At 43.5% G+C, this 19,296-nt stretch overlaps 1 protein-coding gene across 1 annotated transcript in view; it reads right to left on the bottom strand.

The window, feature by feature from the left end:
• Positions 1 to 19,296, bottom strand: part of ME3 (malic enzyme 3) — a 127,985-nt gene that overhangs the window by 19,185 nt on the left and 89,504 nt on the right. The window contains exons 5-6 of the mRNA XM_049823457.1: positions 15,710 to 15,871; positions 12,641 to 12,744 (exon numbers count right to left, since the gene is read on the bottom strand). Of these exons, the coding sequence (XP_049679414.1) occupies positions 12,641 to 12,744; positions 15,710 to 15,871 (266 nt within the window). The remainder of the gene's footprint in view (positions 1 to 12,640; positions 12,745 to 15,709; positions 15,872 to 19,296) is intronic.

Raw genomic sequence — 19,296 nt, 5'->3', positions numbered from 1 at the left:
GAGAATACAGTGCAGAGGGGTTAAAAATTGCTTTTAACATTGGTCTATATTTATTGTGTGCCATCTGATAGCTCCTACTTTATGAAGTATACTTACTCCCCACTCTGCAACGTCAGAGTCCAGTAATCCCTCTCTAGGTAGGCAGATGCAAGCATGAGTAGCCATACTGGCCAGAAAGGCAGCAACTTCTTGTTTACTGTCCTGAAAGGAGCCACAAAAGAGCCCTGTGCAACATCCCTGCTGTATTTGCACCACAACTCTCACCCTGGGTATGGAGGTTTAGGCATGGATCTTCCAGAGGACCAACAGGCTTTGAAATTCAGCAGGATCTAGATGCTCAGGTGGAGAAATGCCAGCTTGCCATACTTCAAGGGGAAAAAAGCCCTAGAAAAGGGACTGGACAACTGCTCCCATTAGTTTTATGACTTTGGACAGGACAAATTCTTTCCTGCACCCTGTATGACAGGCCATGTTCAACAGCAACTGGAGCCTACTGAATTTTTGCACTTCTTTTTATAAGATGCTCTTAAATTGTCCTCACTGTGCTGCTAACTGCAGTTTACACCAAGTATTTGAGGGACAGACTGCTTATGCACTTTAAGCCTCTCCACTGCAGATTCCGGCAGCTCTCAGGGAGATATCCAGTATCAAAATTTCTTCTGAAATGCTGAGCAACACTCTGAAAAGCAATAGATGAAGATTCCCAAGTCTCTTTCTCTCTGTAAAGTCTAGGAAGTCAAAATGGACATTGTGGATATCCAAGGAATTTGTCAAAATAAACAATACAGAAAGTGCCTGTGAAAATCAGTTTTCTAAATGGATGATCCTCTTATTCATCGTTTGAATGTGTAAGGAAAACGTGGCTAAGAGGGAGATGACACACCATCCAGAACATCTGCGAACATCTCACAGCAAAGAATTAGCAAATCTTTAAGCAACTTCAGTTGCTATAGAAACTATTTCTCTAACACCAGTCTTATTATTTATTTGTATCACTGAGGAAGTAACATTACTGATTTGCTTAATAAAATCAATGATCTCAGCCAGCATTAATGTATGTGTGACCAGCTCTCCAAAGAGCATAAGGGTAGGTGGGTGGGTTTCCCTGACTACAGACTCAAATTTGCAAATGTATTAACCTGAACATTTTTTTTCTCTTCTGAGCACAAAATTCTTTCCTCACTTCACATTCGTGGTCTGCAGCATGAGAGAGTGCACAGTTACTTCTATTTATTTTTGTCTTTGATAATTTTTTATTAAGCAGAGCACAAGGAAAGTATGGTGGCCCATAAACACTTCATTTCTCTTCCTGTCCCTCAGTATGACAGGACAGTGCTGGAATGCACACTCTTTTCACTAAGCTATTTTTTTGAAGACTGTTTTCTTTTTCTCTGTAATATGTCTACTGAGCTTTTTAAAGTATAAACCACATTTCTGAGCCTATGTGAGGCTTTGCATAATGTGAGAACTGAAGTTTTCATTAATGAAGACCACAAATTGGTCATGGCAAGACCCTAAGACCGGATGCTTTAAATGAAAGAACCAAATATTTCAGACTTACAGTTAAAGATGGGAATCTTGGGATGATGATCCTAGTCCTCAAGGACTACCCACTTTACTGGGGTTTTGAGAGGACTTTAAAGAACTTGTGCTGCTCAAAGTCACTGAAATTAAACACAAATTAGGCAGCTGACTTACTGAGCTATCTCAGAAATCCACCAGTTAATGCTTACTGCTCTTTCCTAATGGTACTTTGGTGGCTGTGTGCAATGCTCCATCTTAGGATGACCTGAGCAGTGTAAGGATAAACTTAGCAAGGAGTATGAACAAAACAGCTGCTGGGGCCATTTGCAGTAACATCCTTGTGAGTATCAACATGATGAGTCAGTTCTACTGTCCTTTCCTCCACAGCACAGTAACTCAAGATTTGTATAACCTGTTTCATCCCAAAGGAATTCAGAATGCTCTACAAAGAGTGTTTGGGTAGCGTCCAAAAGTAAAACGTAGTCAACCTGGGACTTGAGCACAGAAGTGCTTTAATATGCAGCAATGCTAAAAAAAAACCCCAGCTCGGGAGAGACGGTGGAGAATACTTGTTACTGGAAAGGGAAAGGGTGGCTTGAGAGCTGCTACTTGTACTGAAATTCAGCCAACAAAATGCAGCACAGAATGGAATTTCTTCCACTACCTTTTCATACCTAAGGGCTGGCTGTGTAACACCCAGCTAGACAAGCTGCGCTCTCAGACAACAGAGAGAAAGAGGCACGTCCAATAGCAACTTCTTTGAACTAGTCTAAGTAGAAAATGGAAGTAGATAACATCTCATGAGATGTCTCTTTCTCCACAGTCTCTGTGAAGACAGACTAAGATGACCAACTTAAATTTAGATGTCTAACTTTAGACACCTAAATTAGAAGAGATAATCTAATGTTATCTAATTATCACAGCTGGTTAGGAAGATCTTAAATATATGTCATGCACCCTAGGTCACTGGCTTATCACCCTTTCAAGTGCAATGCTTTGTTGTCCTTCAAAGCCTGTAATTTCTTTGTTGATCTTCTCTATAGAAATTGCACTGCTCTGTCCCTTTTGTATGGTAGCCAAGTGCTGCCCTATCAGGGTACATGGAAATACTTGAGGATGGAATGAGCTATACGGGCCAGTCTCCCCCCATCATAACATTTTTAAAATGAAAACTGGATTTTGACAAAACTGATTTTGCAAAATTGTTGTGCTTCATTGGAAACACTGTAGTTCCCAGGAAGAAACCAAACTTAATGATTTCTTTTTGAAAGAATCATTTTAGTGAGGTATGGTTTTGTCTAACCAGCTAATAAATTTTGCTTTGTTTAACTTACGACATCTGACATGAATGCAGTCCCAGTTAGTACAGACATGCTTGCTGTCTATAGGTGCAGAATGTCTCTTTTTAGAAAAAATGATTGTAAAGTGAGTATTTGAACAAGGATTTCTGAAGTCAGCCTGCTTGGCTTGTTGCCAGTTCTCATAGATTCTTCCATGCTTCTCCCGATCCATGTGACTCATCTAACTTTCAGCTCCAAGCCTGAAGGAGAGTTTGAAGCCAAGAGCCAAGAGCAGCAGGTCACATCAGGACTGAATGTTTTCCAGTCCAGGAAAGGCACAGCCAGCTAAGGTTGGCTCCCTGCAGTAATCTCATCCTGATACCGTCAATGACATCTTCCCTAGAACACTCTATCATCTCGGCATGTGGGACATTAGTAGTTAAACACCCAGGATCTAATTGCCTTTATCTAAAAGGAAAGCTCAAATGTAGACTATCAGGATTTCAGGTCGCCAAGGTACATTGAAAAAGAGCAAGTGCCAATCTGCAGTTTGGTTTATTCCATTCCCCAGTTCTTCCCCCCCTTTCAAAAATGGAAGGGTTTGGGTTTTGACCCCAAAACTGGAGTTTTCCCCTTAGCATAAGTAATTGTTATATTTGCAGGCTGTGGAAAAGGATACTTGGACAGTTCATTTCTGTATCTCTCTGACAGAGGTGGGTTTGAAAGAATTCAGATATGCTGGATAGAAAGGGAGGGGCTATAACAACAAAGTCTTTCATGGTCACTAAATATTATCCAGGGTAATGTCTTAACACCCACCCCTCAACCACTACAACACATTCACACTTTTCAGCAAAAATGAGACCTTTTGGAGTTACAAGCCAAACTCTGCTGTACTGGTTTGTGGTATGGCAGGTTAATGTCAGGTGCAAACTCTGATATCCTTTGCTGAAGGCTCTGTGTGTTTTCTTCAGATAAAACATTGAATTTAATTTCTCTCTAAAAACAGTTCCTCTTTTCTGTCTTGTAACTGGTGACACTACAATAGTCATTATTTAATACCATCACCATGTCTCCTGGTTCACTGTTGGCTGCCAGACCACCATCTGGGGACCCTGTTCTCTACCATCTCTGGAATTAATTTAGCCATTTTATAGAGTTGGAACCAAAAAGGTGTACTTTGTCAGTTCTTCCTCATCAAAAAAATCACTAGTCTTTCATGATAAAGACTATATTGCTGTCTCACTAGTTTGCATATTTTGGGGTTTTGTGCCACAAATAATTATGTCCCAAATTTTGGCTTTCTCTCCCATACCTTGCAAAAACCTTCCTGTAAAAACGGCCTACTGGGAAACGCTTTATAGAATGGTCCCATACGCTCATTTTTGTCCGATCTCCAGACCTTGCATAGCAAATTCTGCACAAACAGGATTTTTAATGAAATTATATGCTCTTGATCAAAATAATAGTCTAAGACTGTCACCCTAATGAAGGGTGCCTCTAGAAGATAAACACATACAATATTACAAGTCTGTTGTAAAGATTACCACCCAAAAGTATTTATTAAGAAATTATTCCATTTCCTGGAAAACAAACAAGTGTAGGATTCATGCTCTGTTTATCACTGTACTGTTGTTCCAGCACTGTTACTATCAAACTAGAGCGACACTAAATCTCTGGGCTGTGCTAACAGGAAAGATGCTGTTCTTAGAATCTGTATCCCCTGTAGAGGATGATGCACATCTCTCTTGGATGAGCATGAAGTGTGGAACAAAGGAGCGTAAATCCCAGAAGAGGGAGGCAGATGTTTTCCTGATGACATTGCTTTTAGCTTCGCTATTTAGGAGACTTCTCAATTGCCTGTACAGTCTCATTATGCAACTTGGTTCTTTCATCCTCATTTGTATGTACCTCTTTGAGTTCATCCAGCCTCATTATGAGCCACGAGGTCAAAGAAGAAAAAATTCATGAGGCAGCACTTACCATTTGAGAAGCATCTGACCAAAACTGCACAAGTCAGAACTTCAAGGGTGGCCTGAGGACCTGTGCAGTGCCTTTGCTGATCGGTATCAAAAGGGCGTTTTTTTTCACCATGAGCAGGGAGTATAAAAAACTCCTACATGCATGAAAAAAATTGTATTTGCAAGAAGGTCCAGTTCCTTTATGGAAAGAATCACAAGAAGGAGGTTCCAGTCCTTGTCTGAATTGACAATTTGTAGCACTGCTTTCAGTCATTCATGATATAAGAATCTGCTTTGATGCACTGCAACTCCTACTCATAGTCTTAGATAAAACCACGTAGAGAACCACCAAATTGTCCTTGCCCCTGTCCTCGAGTTCTTCTTACTGCTGCCTGATACGCTGGCAAGCAAAGTTCTGATTTCCAAGAAAAATGAAATTTTCCTTAAAGGAGCCCGTCATGAGAAAAAAATCACGCTTGGCAAATAATCAGCATTTAGGATTGGAAAAACAAAGTCCATTCTAGGAAGTTAAACAACGCTAGCACCTGAGTCTGGCCAGTGTGCCAAGGCCATTGTCACTGTTAAATTGTTAGCAGGCTTCTGGTCAGACCAGCACTACTCTGCCATACAGTTCCTGGCCACAGTTTAAGGGTCAGTTTGGTCAGGCACCTCCTCAAGAGGCCAGCTGAGAGCAGCCCTGAGGAGAAGGACTTGGGGATACTGGTGGATGAAAAACTGAATATGAGCCGGCAACGTGCGCTCGCAGCCCAGAAAGCCAACTGTATCCTGGGCTGCAGGTCGAGGGAGGGGATTCTGCCCCTCTACTCTGCTCTGGTGAGACCCCACCTGGAGTTCTGCGTTCAGCTTTGGGGCCCCCAACATAAGAAGGACATGGACCTGTTGGAGTGGGTCCAGAGCAGGGCCATGAAGATGATCAGAGGGCTGGAGCACCTCTCCTGTGAAGACAGGCTGAGAGAGTTGGGGTTGTTCAGCCTGGAGAAGAGAAGGCTCCAGGGAGACCTTACAGCAGCCTCCCAGTACCTAAAGGGGGCCTACAGGAACGATGGGGAGGGACTTTTTACAAGGGCATGTCGCAACAGGACAAGGGGGAATGGCTATAAACTGAAAGAGGGTAGATTTAGATTAGATGTAAGGAAGAAGTTCTTCACTGTGAGGGTGGTGGGGCACTGGAACAGGTTGATGCCCCATCCCTGGCAGTGTCCAAGGCCAGGTTGGATGGGGCTTGGAGCAACCTGGTCTAGTGGAAGGTGTCCCTGCCCATGGCAGGGGAGGTGGAACTAGATGATCTTTAGGGTCCCTTCCAACCCAAACCATTCTGTGATTCTACGATTCAGAGAGAGAAAAGGCAAGTCGTTCCCATAGTCTTTGCAAACTGAGTTTTCACAAACAAGAGTGGAAGAAAACTAGACTGTTGTCTCATCTGACACCAAGGTTGACGTAAGGCACAGAACAAGATACGTTTTCATCTACATTAGAAATAGAGACAGCACCAGCAATCTTAAATAAGGAAACACTGGTGCCAAGCTAAGAAGAGGGTTAGATGGAAAAAAGTGCCTTTGTTCATCCCATGGAAAAAGGGTGCAAGGCCCAGGCTCATTCTTGCTATTGGAGATCCAGTTCCTTCCCACCTCTGAGTCTGCTGATAGCCCAGGTGGCAGCTCTGGTGTGGTTGTTGGGCTCTTTGCAATGGGCAGGGTTACAAAAAAGCGTAAGTATGTCCTAGAAGACCAAGGCTTTTCTATTGCCATTCATGTCTCAGAAATCTCACGTTGGGATTGCACTGCTTGCATGTTTGTATATGTTTGTCGCCAAGAAGAGAAAACCCAGATAGGTAAAGAGATAACAGCAAGACAAGTTTACTACTTGGAGGCATGGGGCCAGGCAAGTGTGCTATTGTTTACAGGGAGAGCTTACAACATTTGTGTGCTTACAGGCTGCAGACAGACGTTACACTTAACATCAGAAAAAGCCTTTAATTTTTAAGACTTCCACAGAGCTAAAAGGAAGGCAAGTTTTCCCTTTAAAAACTGACAATGAAAACTAAAATTTTGATAAATTAAGATAAAAGTTGACATTCTGTTTCTGAATCCACTGGAAAAAACCTCCAAACCCTCACTCAGCACTGTGATGTGATTTAATAGCACTATTTATATCACTCATTAAATAGTTCTAATAGTGTAAAAAGGAGAGATGAATAGATAAGTTAGAAAACATGCTCATATCTTACTTCATTTTGAAATAGAAATGTAATGAGTAAGGTTCATTGATTGCCGGGTTAATCATAGCGCGTTGAAAGTTGGACCCAAGGATCCACATTAGAAGTCATGACTGTTACAGCAGATGTAGCTGTTATGATGGTTGTCATGACTGAGACAAAAATGCAATTGCTTTTATGCTGGAACATGTGTTTAGAGCCAATAGGTGGTGGTTTTGCAAAAACTAGCCAATACAAAATTTAGAACTCTGGGTCCTGGGTTTAGAAATCCTATGCCAGGGAGCTGCATCACGAACCCAACAGGACCTGCTGCCTGCCTCACCATCACCTTAGGCTGCAGACTATTTCTAATACTGAGTAGGAGTCTCACTAGGTTTCTGCCAACATAAATACAGCCACCATGCTCCGAAGCATACAGCCTGCTGTGGATTCACTGAGTGCTAAGTCAATGAAAGTGACCTTTGAAGCAAAAAGATAGCAGGAAATCTCTGAATCTTGCATGACTGGAAGCTGGGGGGTATGCCAAGAATTGCATGCTGGCTGTTCTCAGTCATATGCCAGTGCATCTACTATGAGCTACTGTTAGAGACAGAATACGGGGCAAGATCACACCAAGATCAACCACAGAGTTCTTGGAAAAAAAATCCTGAAAAATCATAGTCAACCTTCATTATAGTCCTTACAGCAGACCCCCCCCCCCAACTCTTTTGCGCACAGATCTCATGACTTCCAAGCACTAAGACCAGCAGTAATGGCTGCTATGGCCATTCTTGTGTTTTTATGCAAAATGACGTCATCCTCCTTGCAGTGTGTCTGAGGAAAGACTGCCGCTGGAGGTACAAGGCTTCTTAAGAGCACGGCATAAGCAGGAGATGCAACTATATTAGTGCTGACCCACAGATGTAGCCTTGAGCTACCCTCTGACAGACAACAAGGAATGGAGCCACACCACCTGCCTTCCGCACAAACAGATCTTCTCCAGCTACATCTTTCTAAACCAGCTGTGGTTTAGGTGGAAAGTACAGACAGAAAGCCTACGGCAGAGGGCTTTTCAACATCCATAACCGCGTTATCCCAAAGGATTTGAAGGCAAGGTAATAAAAGTCCATTACCACAGTGATCCTGTAGCAGCACATCTGGAGCTCAATCATTCCTCAGTAGCAGAAAATCAAGCTAATAAAACCTAAATATTGTTCTGCAAATATCACCCAGTGGCTAAAAGCAGATCACAGGAGCTGGCTGATAAGCTCATCCCACATCAAGCCAGGATAACGGGCAGCCGGGTGGCTCTTCCCATTACCATCACCTTTCCCTTCTGGATGGTGTCAGAGTCCCTCTGGCCATGGTAACTAGGGTAGACAGGCAAGGAGAATAGCCACCTCAAATTCCCATGAAGGCTGGCGTCAGTCTATACCATCAGCCCTGCCAGGGCACTGGTGATGCGGTGCAGGTCTCCTAACAGACGTAGATGCTGAGGAGGGACTTTGGGTGTTAGCAGTATTATGCCAGGGCTTTGTGGAGGCCAGTGGTGCCTAGAGACTTAAGTCTAGTCTTTCAGGATCAATTAGCCAAGTTAACTACAGCATCTGAAGAAATAATATGAGGGCACCTGTACTGGTGATTTTGTTTCCAAAAGGTGCTGGCGAATTTGTGATCCACGGCCCTGGAGAACTGCTGGAACAGAGGCAGCTTGTTTTCAAACAGGCTCTGCTTGTTGGAGAGCACATGGGACCTGACTTGCTATGTTTGTGGGTAAAAGTACTGGGAAGGGATTAGGCAAAGAGGAAAAACAAACTCAGCAGAGCTAATTTCCTTCTTTTCCCGTTTTGAGAAACTGAGTGCTTGATCTCCTGATATCGTCTGTGCTCTGCCATATGGCACAGGCTGATAGAAAGCTTCTGTTACCCTGTCACCCTGTTAATAAGCACTGATGGGAAAGGAAAGGGGAGTGAAGTTATGACAGCTTAATGAGGCTTCTGCGACACGGTTACTGTAGCTGCTGGGCCGAAGCCCTTCAGAGCCCAGAGAACATGCCCCAGCACAACGCATCTCCCATGGAGTTTTGATTTCAACCTTAATTTGTTCATACAGGCAAGCCCCAGAAATTCGCGGGTTACTGCAATTATGATCCTTGGACACTCTGGGTAAATGTTTATTCCAGCCTACAAAAATGTACCAGTTCAAGAATAAGACTGACTTGCCCTTTGCCGTGGTAACTGAGGAGAGGGAGAACTGAAGCAGTGTATTTTCCCATACAAAGCATATTACTCATTGTGAGAAAACAGCAATTTGTCAGCCTGCTTCATTCAGTCATAGGCTAGGCTCAACGGGACAAATTCTGCATGTAGTTGCCTCCCAAGAGGAGCAAAATGCACAGCTTGGAGCTCTTTTTAACAAGAGCTCAGTCATGTCATGTGTTTTAGGTGAAAGAGTAATGAATGGAGGTTTAGGCAGCAGGAAAATGCAGAAATTTATCCAGCTGTTTCAGAAAGGGCTTTCCTTTCTAAAATTGCCCAGAGTTCACACCTTATTTCAGAATACTGTAAGTGCTAACTCCGAAGCCTCTGACACACTCCTTGTTTCATTACTAGGTGGCTATTATGAGACCAGGAGCCCTTTCTGCCGACTGTAGGGGTCTCCAGCTATAGAAATTTCACATCTGTTTGATATTATTATTCCATTAGAAGAGTAAATCTTCACTCCCCTGGCTTTCTTGTGGGCTCTGACACATTCCACGTTGGTGACAAATGTCCCTTGAGCCAGCAGTGATTTGACAGGGTGGGAGGTACTCCTGCAGAAGAACTGACAAATGGTTTCCACGAGAAGCTGAAGTACCCTCAGGAAGCAGACAGAATTTCTGCATGAAGATCAAGCTGAAAAGGAAACCCCCAAATTGCAAGAGACTTGTGGCAACCCGAAAGGTTCCTCCCCAAATAACTGAATTTGCATGTGACATTATAGACTTGCATAAGAAACCACAGCAGACCGAAGATCGCAGCAGTTCCTACTCACAGGTTTCCTCACACATGGAAGCAGGCTACAATAACACAGCATTTTCTTGACCTTCTGAACAGTTTCTGCTTCCTTTCGTAACAGAAGCAAGAGCTCCTACTGGGTTGCATCCAGTCATTCCAGTGGAAATTTGAGACCAAATGAATCTGTTTCATATAAGTTTGCCAAACCCAGGCTGATAGCAGGATTATTCACCAGCCCAGAGCTCACAGAGGATCACACTCCAACAATGCTTTAAAGTATGCTGGTGGTCAGGATGGTAATATAGGGTAATGGCTCCTTTCACTCAAGGACCTCCAAATACTTTACAGATGTGAATGGAGAATTGCAAAGTAGAATTTCCCAGCCCCACTTTGCAGAGAACATTTTGGGGGCTTACTGCATTCAAGCAATTCATCTGGGCTAAGAGAAATAGAAAGGCTGGGACAGGGGCCCCAGGAACTTGATTCCCAGTACTTGGATGAAAGCGTTAGACATGACATCACCTCCTCCCAAGATAAAAGTTCATTGTTTCATGGCTGAGTGTCTTCTCCCTGCAATGTGGAGATTAGCTCATGTAAACTAAACACAGGAAAATAACAGGGAATCCTTCCTTTCCAGCAGCAAGCACAGAAAAGGCAAATTGTTTTTCTGGCCCTGACATCGCAGGAGTAGTAGGTGCAACGAGCTTTACATTTAACACCACAAGCATAAATCTCAGAGCCAAATTTATGATGGCTGAGACCATCATCTGGGTTCTCATTCTGTTGTTCCCATTCTATCACCAACACCAACACTCCAATAGCCCTGTGGTCTCCTGGCCAGAAGGAAGTGGGACAGTTTCCTTGAAGGATTAATTAGTGACTACAATCAAAACAAAAGAAAAACCCACAAATCAACCCCCAACAGCTCTTAAATCTTTTCTACTTGTACAGCCTCTTGTGATTTCCTAGCTGTGTTTTACAAGCTTTCTAGCCTCCAAAAATGTCTTCCCCCTAGATAACCCACAAGCGTCTACCATAATACTACGCTGTTACCAACTGACATTTCAGTCAAGCTTTCTTATCAAATATAAAGAAGGACAAACCAGAGCACAAACAGAAAATTCTCTTCTCTGCAGTCACCCTTAGGTATTTTTAATCCAACAGGCAAGGCAGTGCTATTGTGTTCATAGTCACAGATATAGGGGCTATAGGACTGGCTGATAGCAAGTATCTTTACATAGCAAGTGGCCAATCACAGCTGGGTGGGTCGATGTACTGGCCGGCCGTCATACAGGACATGTCTACACCATGATGCTGAACAGCAAAGGAGAGACTCCTGTCCTAACAGCAGCACCGCATATGTACAGAGTGCAGCACAACACTGCACAGAGCCACCGCATCAACAGATGCTGAAATTCTCCGTGACGCACTCGCCCCTCTCAAAACTTGGTTCATCAGCTGTGACTGAACGGTCCTCAGCATTTCAGCCCCTATTTCCTACATCCCTCCACCCACAGCCAGCTGGGCGGTCAGGCCGTACGTAAAGATATGCTCCTCAGTGGGCAGGTAGGCGTTGTCATCAGACACTGGACGTGATGCCTCCCACCTCAAGGCAGACAGGATGAACGGCGAGCTGATGACACACGTACCACCCACTCCCTTCCACTTATGCAGGAACACACACACACATACAGCCGGCTGGAGACACAGAAAGAGGGACGATCAAACATTGCTCCTTCAGCTGTGAAGAAAAGACCCTACAACATACAGACAGGCAGCAGCCTATTAATCAGGCACAGACCACAGCTCTCTTCCACTCCTTATCAATATCATCTGCTGCTTTAGGAAAGGCAGAAAAAGCTGCTTAGGGGCTTGGGGCTTTCCAAATATTGTTATTTTTTTCCCTTAACAGTTGTTCTCACTTTCCTTCTTATGGTAACCTCTCCAGACAGTCAAGGAGATTTTAATATATTTCTTTTTTTTAGAAAGAGGAACTCAATGCACTGCAAGAGATGCACATACAGCGCTGAGGTTGTGTTTCTGCTTTTCCCATATCAAACTCCCTGGTACATCAGAGACCTTCTATCCCAGCTAGTAAGTAAGAATAGAAATATGCACTTTGTCTGTCCCACCATTAAAAAGACAATGCTTATAAACCTGGCCTTCTCACTTTGCACTTACATCCAGCAGGGGTTCTCCTATTTTTAACAAAGCGATAGACAGGCAGTCTGCAGACTCACACGGACATCAGCATTTAACACGCCATTTCCATTTAGATGATTTCCTTCACAATGGTGAAAGCTAGAAACTTCCTTTACAAAATGTAAACAAACCAAAGTTTAGATTCTGCCTGTGCTGGATGAGGCTCATAAACGCATGATGGAGGCCAGATACAGCCCACAGGGCATACGTTTGACACCTCTGGTCTATATGGACAGGAAATGGTTATAAATAGTCAGTCCCATTTCAGTTCTCTGAAGACAAATATTTTTGACACAGAGCGCTCAAGTACAAAGAGTCATTTGTAGACCACCCAGGAGACTTGCATTTAAATGACCTTTCTTGGCTTGGACGATCAATTATACTAACATTTATTTCATGAGTTGCAACATTTGTTCTTAAATGGAAGCAGCCCAGAGGAGCCATGTATATAATCCCACTTACTTGTTGGTAACTGCCTGCATAAACTCATCAATCAGTTCGTCGTACTGTTTCCCACGAACTCTCTTGTGTTTCAGTCCAATATAGAGTGGATCACTCAGGAGAGCCTAGGACACAAAGCAATTCTGTTGACATCTTCTCTTCCATGGATGGACAGAGATTTATGTCCCAGCCTACCCAAAAAGTTTGTCTGTTGTGGTCATATTAATTTTACTCACTATGCAGTGAAGGCCAGCTCACAAAGCTCCTCCCGAGCAGAGAGAGTTTCAATAAGAAGCTACGGACTATATTTTTGTGTAAATAAAGTTGGAGGGATATAATGCTTCTTGACTACTGTAGGAAATGGAGCTCTGCATCCCCAGAACAGCTCTACCAAAGGCTCCCTGCTAAGGTGCCTCACTCCTAGTGAATAAAACTGACCTTGCGTGTGGAGTGTTTACTGTTCATTCAGTTCTTAATTTTGCACTGAGGTTACCAGGAAAGCTGTTGACCATTGCTTTGAGCAATGAAGATCGCCTGAAGTAGCTTGAAATGACGTGTCATATAGGCTTTTAGGTGACAGCCCAGAGTTGACCACAACTAGTGATGAGATGCCAAAATGCTCCCAAACCCTGCACCTACCTAGCATTCACCTCAGTTATCTGCAGGTGTCAAGGCAAGGTATTTTCATACAACAGATTAGTTTAATTTTTGGCTCCTCTAGGAATATAAAACCAGGCCATTCCTCCAACCAATCCAGCAGGTGTTAAGTCAAGACCCCTAAGCCACCTAAAAAGGACTGAGTCAGCATGAAAATAGCATATATTTTGGGAAAAATTACAGGACAGATAGTGGCAGGAGGCAGGTGGGCCAACACCTCTGTGAGTCACCGCAAAGCAGCTCTACTTCCCTTCCAGTTTCAGGAACTGAATCATCCACACGAGAAGGGGACAAGCCATCTCAAACCTATTGTCCTGCAGCCATAGGGGCCCGAAATATTGGCAGGTATGCTAAAATTAGATCTGTTTTTACAGCCACAGCTGTTTTCCCTTAGAAGGGAAGATGAAAGAGGTTTTCCTCTGAGTTTGATACATTAACTCTTCAGGGCCATGAAACAGAAAGCAGACCCATTTGCATTACTTCACTGATTGCTCCTTTAGCACCATGGCTCTGGGGCTGGTTCATGGACTATAAAATTCTCCCATAGGCAAGCTGAGAAATGCCAAGCTCCGAAAAAAGACCAATTTGCTGAAAGAATATACAAAGTATTATGGACTGTCAGAAAGACAAGCTGGGAATTGATGCTGAAAATACAGTATGACTGCTGTATTTACTCCACTCTACCTGAGGTGCCTGTGTTAGCAACACAGTCCCCTTAGGCTCACCATATATTAACAGGCAGAGATGAACAGGACGAACGCCTACAGGAGGTGTCTTTCTGCAATGATAAGAGTTTAGTCGTGGGGCAGGATGCTTGTATGATGTGCTTAAGGTTGGGTTAAGCTGGGTTTATGCACATGAGAAAGCCATTAAATAAATAAAAAAATATATTGATATTGTAAAGAAATATATTGTTTATATGGCTGGAAAACAGGAAGTTCTATAGCTTAATCCCAGCTGTGGAAACTAGCTTCACAGAGTTGCTTCTGGACACATAAGCAACACTTGATCTTGGGCAGAACAAAAGTCCCCAAGACTGACTCTGGGAGTCCCTTTCTCCGACACCATCTGACCCTTGGAGATGCCTAAAAATCATTGGTGCCACTTTGGATTTTAGAGTCCCCCTGGATGCTCAGATAGAAAGAGATGGTCATGCATAGTCAGAAGCTTCCCATGGGAAAGGAAGCACTTAGACACAAGTCCCTCTGGAGGGGGAGCTCCAGCTGGGGGCTCAAAGCATGCTGACACTTGGTGGTGTGCAGACCAGCATGGAGGAGAAGGAAGAGATGAAGGAGCCAAAGTCAAGTACAATGGTCTGTTGACTGGAAACTCCACAAAGTGAGAGACTGAAACTTAATTCCTGCTTTAGCCTCAGAGGGCCTGAAGTCAGAGATCCCACTTTTCAGGAAAGACTGTGGATCAGGCTGAGATGAGCACACCCTGTATTCCACAAGTCCATGACAGGCCGCTATGCTAAAGGGATAAAATAATCCTGGGACTAGAGACCAAAGAGTTAATTGGGAATCTCATCCCAGATGTCATCTGTGGCCACTGATTTTGTTTTCTTTCATTCTTTTCAAGTGTCCAGTGTGAGACACTTGGGTCTGGAGCGAAAGAGCTGCAGAAAATCTAGCTTTCCAGTGAGCATAGGCATGTCTGAAAACATCAGCACTCGTTTGTCTTCATACACGAACTCAAAGCTCTTATACCCCAGTTTTGTTATTTCTCTCAAGAAACATGTGTTTGGTTTACTTGGGGTCAAGTGAGGCACAAGTACATTTTACAAAAATGGACAAACCCAGGCCCTCACAGATAAATATAGGATATTCATTTTTAAAAAGACATCCTCACAGATGTCCATTCTGGCATTGCTAAAATGTTGCACTTCGGCCTTTCTGAGCCAGAGTCATAAGGCAAAAATCTGCAAACAGATGCAGTCCTCTTGTCTGGTTATCATGTGCAGTAAAGTGTGCAATCTGACAAAACACTGAAATTAATCATTCCCAAAACACCCACCAGGGATTCTCCATTTTCTGGAATACAGTCACCTCTACGCAGACACAAGTATCTGCCTGTTTTCTCACAATTACCAGAGGAAGAATAAATCTAGGACTTCCTGTACAAAATCTTTCAACTCACCTTGTCATCCTGAAAGTTCGAGCTGACCCTTCAGATCCAACTGGCAACACTCTGAGTCTTCTCACCAGCGGACATGAGGCTATTTAGTGTTTATTTTAATGCCCCATAAGAGCAACAATTCCTTGAGCATCAAACAGGAATGAAACCTGCCTACATCCCTGCAGTGCTGGTCTAGCCATCGTCTCATCTTGGATGTCTCTGGCTTTCCCTCCACATTTAGGGAACTGGGTCAGATAAGCATTAATCTCAATCCCTTCTCCCCTCTGACAGATTTATGAAAAAAGTAAGTCTTACCTCGTTGTCTGTGCCAACATCCAGCAGGACAGGGAGACACTGTTGCGGGTGAACTCCACCACAAGCTGTGTACAAAGCAAGCTTCCCCACTGGGATACCCATGCCGTAACTTCCTAGATCTCCTAACCCGAGAATCCTCTCTCCATCCGTCACCACGATAGCCTAGGAGGATCAAAAGAGACTGTTGTATGGTGTTGCCAAGGCGATAGAAGCAAAAGCAGCTCCACCGCCTTCACACTGATGCCATTTTGCAGTTGCATTGTGCAATGGGTATCTGCTCCTTCTACATGATCCCATGTTAATTAGCTGTTAGTGATAAAGGGCTCCTCATTTTTTGTAGTGGAGATAGTGTGGCCGATAGGTAGCTGCTTGCAGTGTGGGAGAGGAGCAGCTCTGCTTGCCAACACTTCAAGTCACTTGTAGAAGAGCCCAACCACCACAGCTCTTGTGCATCCTCAGCTCTATAACCAGAAGCTGTGCAGAAGAGATCTGGCCTTGATTTTTCCTTTCTTTTTTTTCTGCAAAAAGAGCTCTGTACAAAAGTGCTCATGCTTCTGAACTGCATCTGTGGAAGTAACAAGCTTGTGTCTTCACACTGTTGTAGAGTAGCTGTGGAGTAGCCAACTTCAGATAATGAAAACAAAACTCATTGTAACCGGGTCCCTTTGCTTGTGGTCCCGACTGCAAGGCAGGTAGACAGAAGCCATCAGCACGGGCAGCAGCATGGACTGCAGAGAGGCTCCCACTCTATGTGTTTAATATTAGACCTTTTTTCCCACCCAGCTGGGAGTTAAACAATTGCCATTTAACTCTTTGTGCAATTGGCCTTTTGCATTTTGGCAATACTGTAATAAGCCAACTCATCAAAATCTCTCATCCATAATTTTCTGTTTTTCTCATTACTGTATCATTTCTTTGTGACAAGAAGGGAAATAAAAGCCTCCTTAATGATGTCCAAATTAGAAGGCTAAAGCTGAGCTGTTCAACCTGCACTGTACATCACTGAGACCTTAGGAGGCAAAGGACCAAGCAGATCTGACTAAACTTCCCCATTTTTAGGTTAGTTTTGTCCCCAGGGTCCGGCATTCTTTGGGGCAGTTCTGAAATCCAGTAAGAACAGGAGTATACTGGTGTCCAGTCCCACTGCGGGAGAGAAGTTGTAAACACGATAACAAACTTCAACTTTCAACACTGTCCCAGCACTTCAGAGAACAGAGTGCTCACACCAAATGGTTTATCAGACTGTGGGGGACTCAAGTGCACAGTCTAGCTTGGATTTCAAAGAAGGCGACTGGAGAGAAGTTCTTTATTTGCTGATCTGCAAAGTTAAGGCTAAACTTAGGACATAGACATGCATGTGCTTTAGTGAGAAATAAGAGAATGGGGGATTAGAAGCTATCTCAATAGATGTACTTCCTTGGGGAGGGGGTGGGTAATAAAGATGCATGGGTTTACTACTGTGATGGAGAAGCATCTCTTTGTTTAGGAATGGAATAGACCTCTTGCTGCACTTTCCTATTTCAGGAAGAATCGTACTTATCTGTTTCAGTGTCCTTTCCCTGCATATTTCAGATGATTAAAGGGAAAAACCATGGAAGGACTTAAATTTTTGTACTGTAGCTTCACAATGAACAACCAAATGCTCTTATTCAGCATAAACTATATACACATCCCAAGGCTATTTTCTCCCTCAACATAAACCAATGTTTGTAACAGCAGAACAGAACTACATTACATTACATAGTTCAGGAATAAGCCTGAGGAGAAACTACAGATACAGAGGACTCATGCATCTATTCTGCTTTTTACATCTATTTTGCCCTCCAGCGTAATAGAGACTATTTTGAAATGGTCCTGCTATATGTAGAATACTTGGTTTTCTGCTGTTGCCAGTTCCTTGTCAGTAGGAGTTAGAATTCCTGAAAGAGAACCTTCAGTGAAAAACCTAGTAAAACTAAAAGGACTACACACCTATCCTTAGGCTAGAGGTTGAACAAGCCCTGCCACCAGAAATTCACAATCAGGGCAGTGATACACTTATCCGCCTCCATTTTCTAACATTTTCCTATTTGTTTTTCCTTCTGAGTCAATGTGAGGTGTTAGTGATGGGTAAGTCTCTTTTTGGGTGGGCTCCATCTGTTTCTGGGTGTGTGCTCACTTTACCACACCCAGATGCAATTGGGACTGAAAGGCAGTAATGGGAATAGGGAAAGCAGCAAGCATATGCGCTGCTACAGGTTCATCCTGAAACTGATGCAAATTAAATGAAAAGGAGTCAAAATCCTAACTATGCAGAGAATCCCTTTTCTAAAAAAAGAATTCATTTCTAATGAACCAAAATATTGGTCTGAAGCACAGATCCCCTTTCATCCAAATAAATAAGTGTTCTCAGGCAAGCCTAAAAACTTCTCGATAGCACTTACATACCCATCGCAGTCTTAGATGGGCTGCACTCTATAGGTACAAAAGCTCCCCAAGGTAACACTGAAAAATACAGGAGAACAGAAAATACAGCACGAGAGACTACAGACTGGCATCTGTATCAGAGAGAGGAAACTGGATTCACATTTGTTTGTGGATCTTTGGATGTAAAAACCAATGAAATAAAAAAGCACAAAGTTTTAGTGGGTACTTGATATACAAGCATATTAAAGTAATGTTGTTAATTGCTCACGTTCATGTGATCAAAACTCAACAAACAGGCCATTAATCTCTGGCTGAGCAGGACAGACCCTTCTAACTGAACCACTGGTTTAATAACTAGGAACCTGTTTTCTACTTCCAGCTGCGCTACAAATTTTCTTGATGACTAGTCAAGTCTTTGGCTAAAGGTTAGGTGTGCAGTTTAAGCCAATCATCTAACCAGTTTCTAAACTTCTTTGATAGCTGATGGGGAGAGACAGAAACCTCCAGAGTACATCTCCTCCCTCCAGCAGCTGTTTTGGGAAGGGATGAAAGGGGTATTTCTCTTTGAAGATGCTCATCTCCCTCTTCATTGATCACTGCAGAAGTACTTACAAACTGAGATTAGACACTGAGTCTTCAGGCAGCTGATGTTAACTGAAATGACTCTGGACCATAGGCTGTATGTAGCTAGCCCAGTTTTGCAGTGCCTAAGTAGGAGACATCTGGCCCAGCAGAATGATCCAGAGCACTACGCTGGCCTCCAAGCTGCCAAGGCAATGCAGAGAGGCGAGTGCCACTGTTGGCATTCCCACTTCTCTCTATTGATTGCATGAAGATGTCAGCCTTTACAGGAGGAAACAACACTCTGCCTTGAATGCACCAACAGAAAACGCTAGATGGAAGGATGAGTCTGAACAGCCTGTATAGCAGCAATCCTGACGGGGATTCAAGATGCTGAGTCTACTTCTAGGGTGACCATCCTATGGAAGGAGGGAGGGAAGGAGGGAGGGAGGGAGGGAAGGAAGGTAGGAAGGCCAGTCTGGTAGCTTGAAAGGCTGCATGCTTGCCTAGGAATAGGAGATATGGTTTCTAGATTATCCTCATTTTGGGGTGGTTTGAACTCATAACTGCCAGGATGACACCCTACAACACCACTATCCTGCATGATTCTCTGCATTCCT

The sequence above is a fragment of the Accipiter gentilis genome, chromosome 19 (genome assembly GCF_929443795.1).
Source record: "Accipiter gentilis chromosome 19, bAccGen1.1, whole genome shotgun sequence".
Taxonomy (NCBI): domain Eukaryota; kingdom Metazoa; phylum Chordata; class Aves; order Accipitriformes; family Accipitridae; genus Astur; species Astur gentilis.
This window is presented reverse-complemented; position numbering and strand designations above follow the sequence as displayed.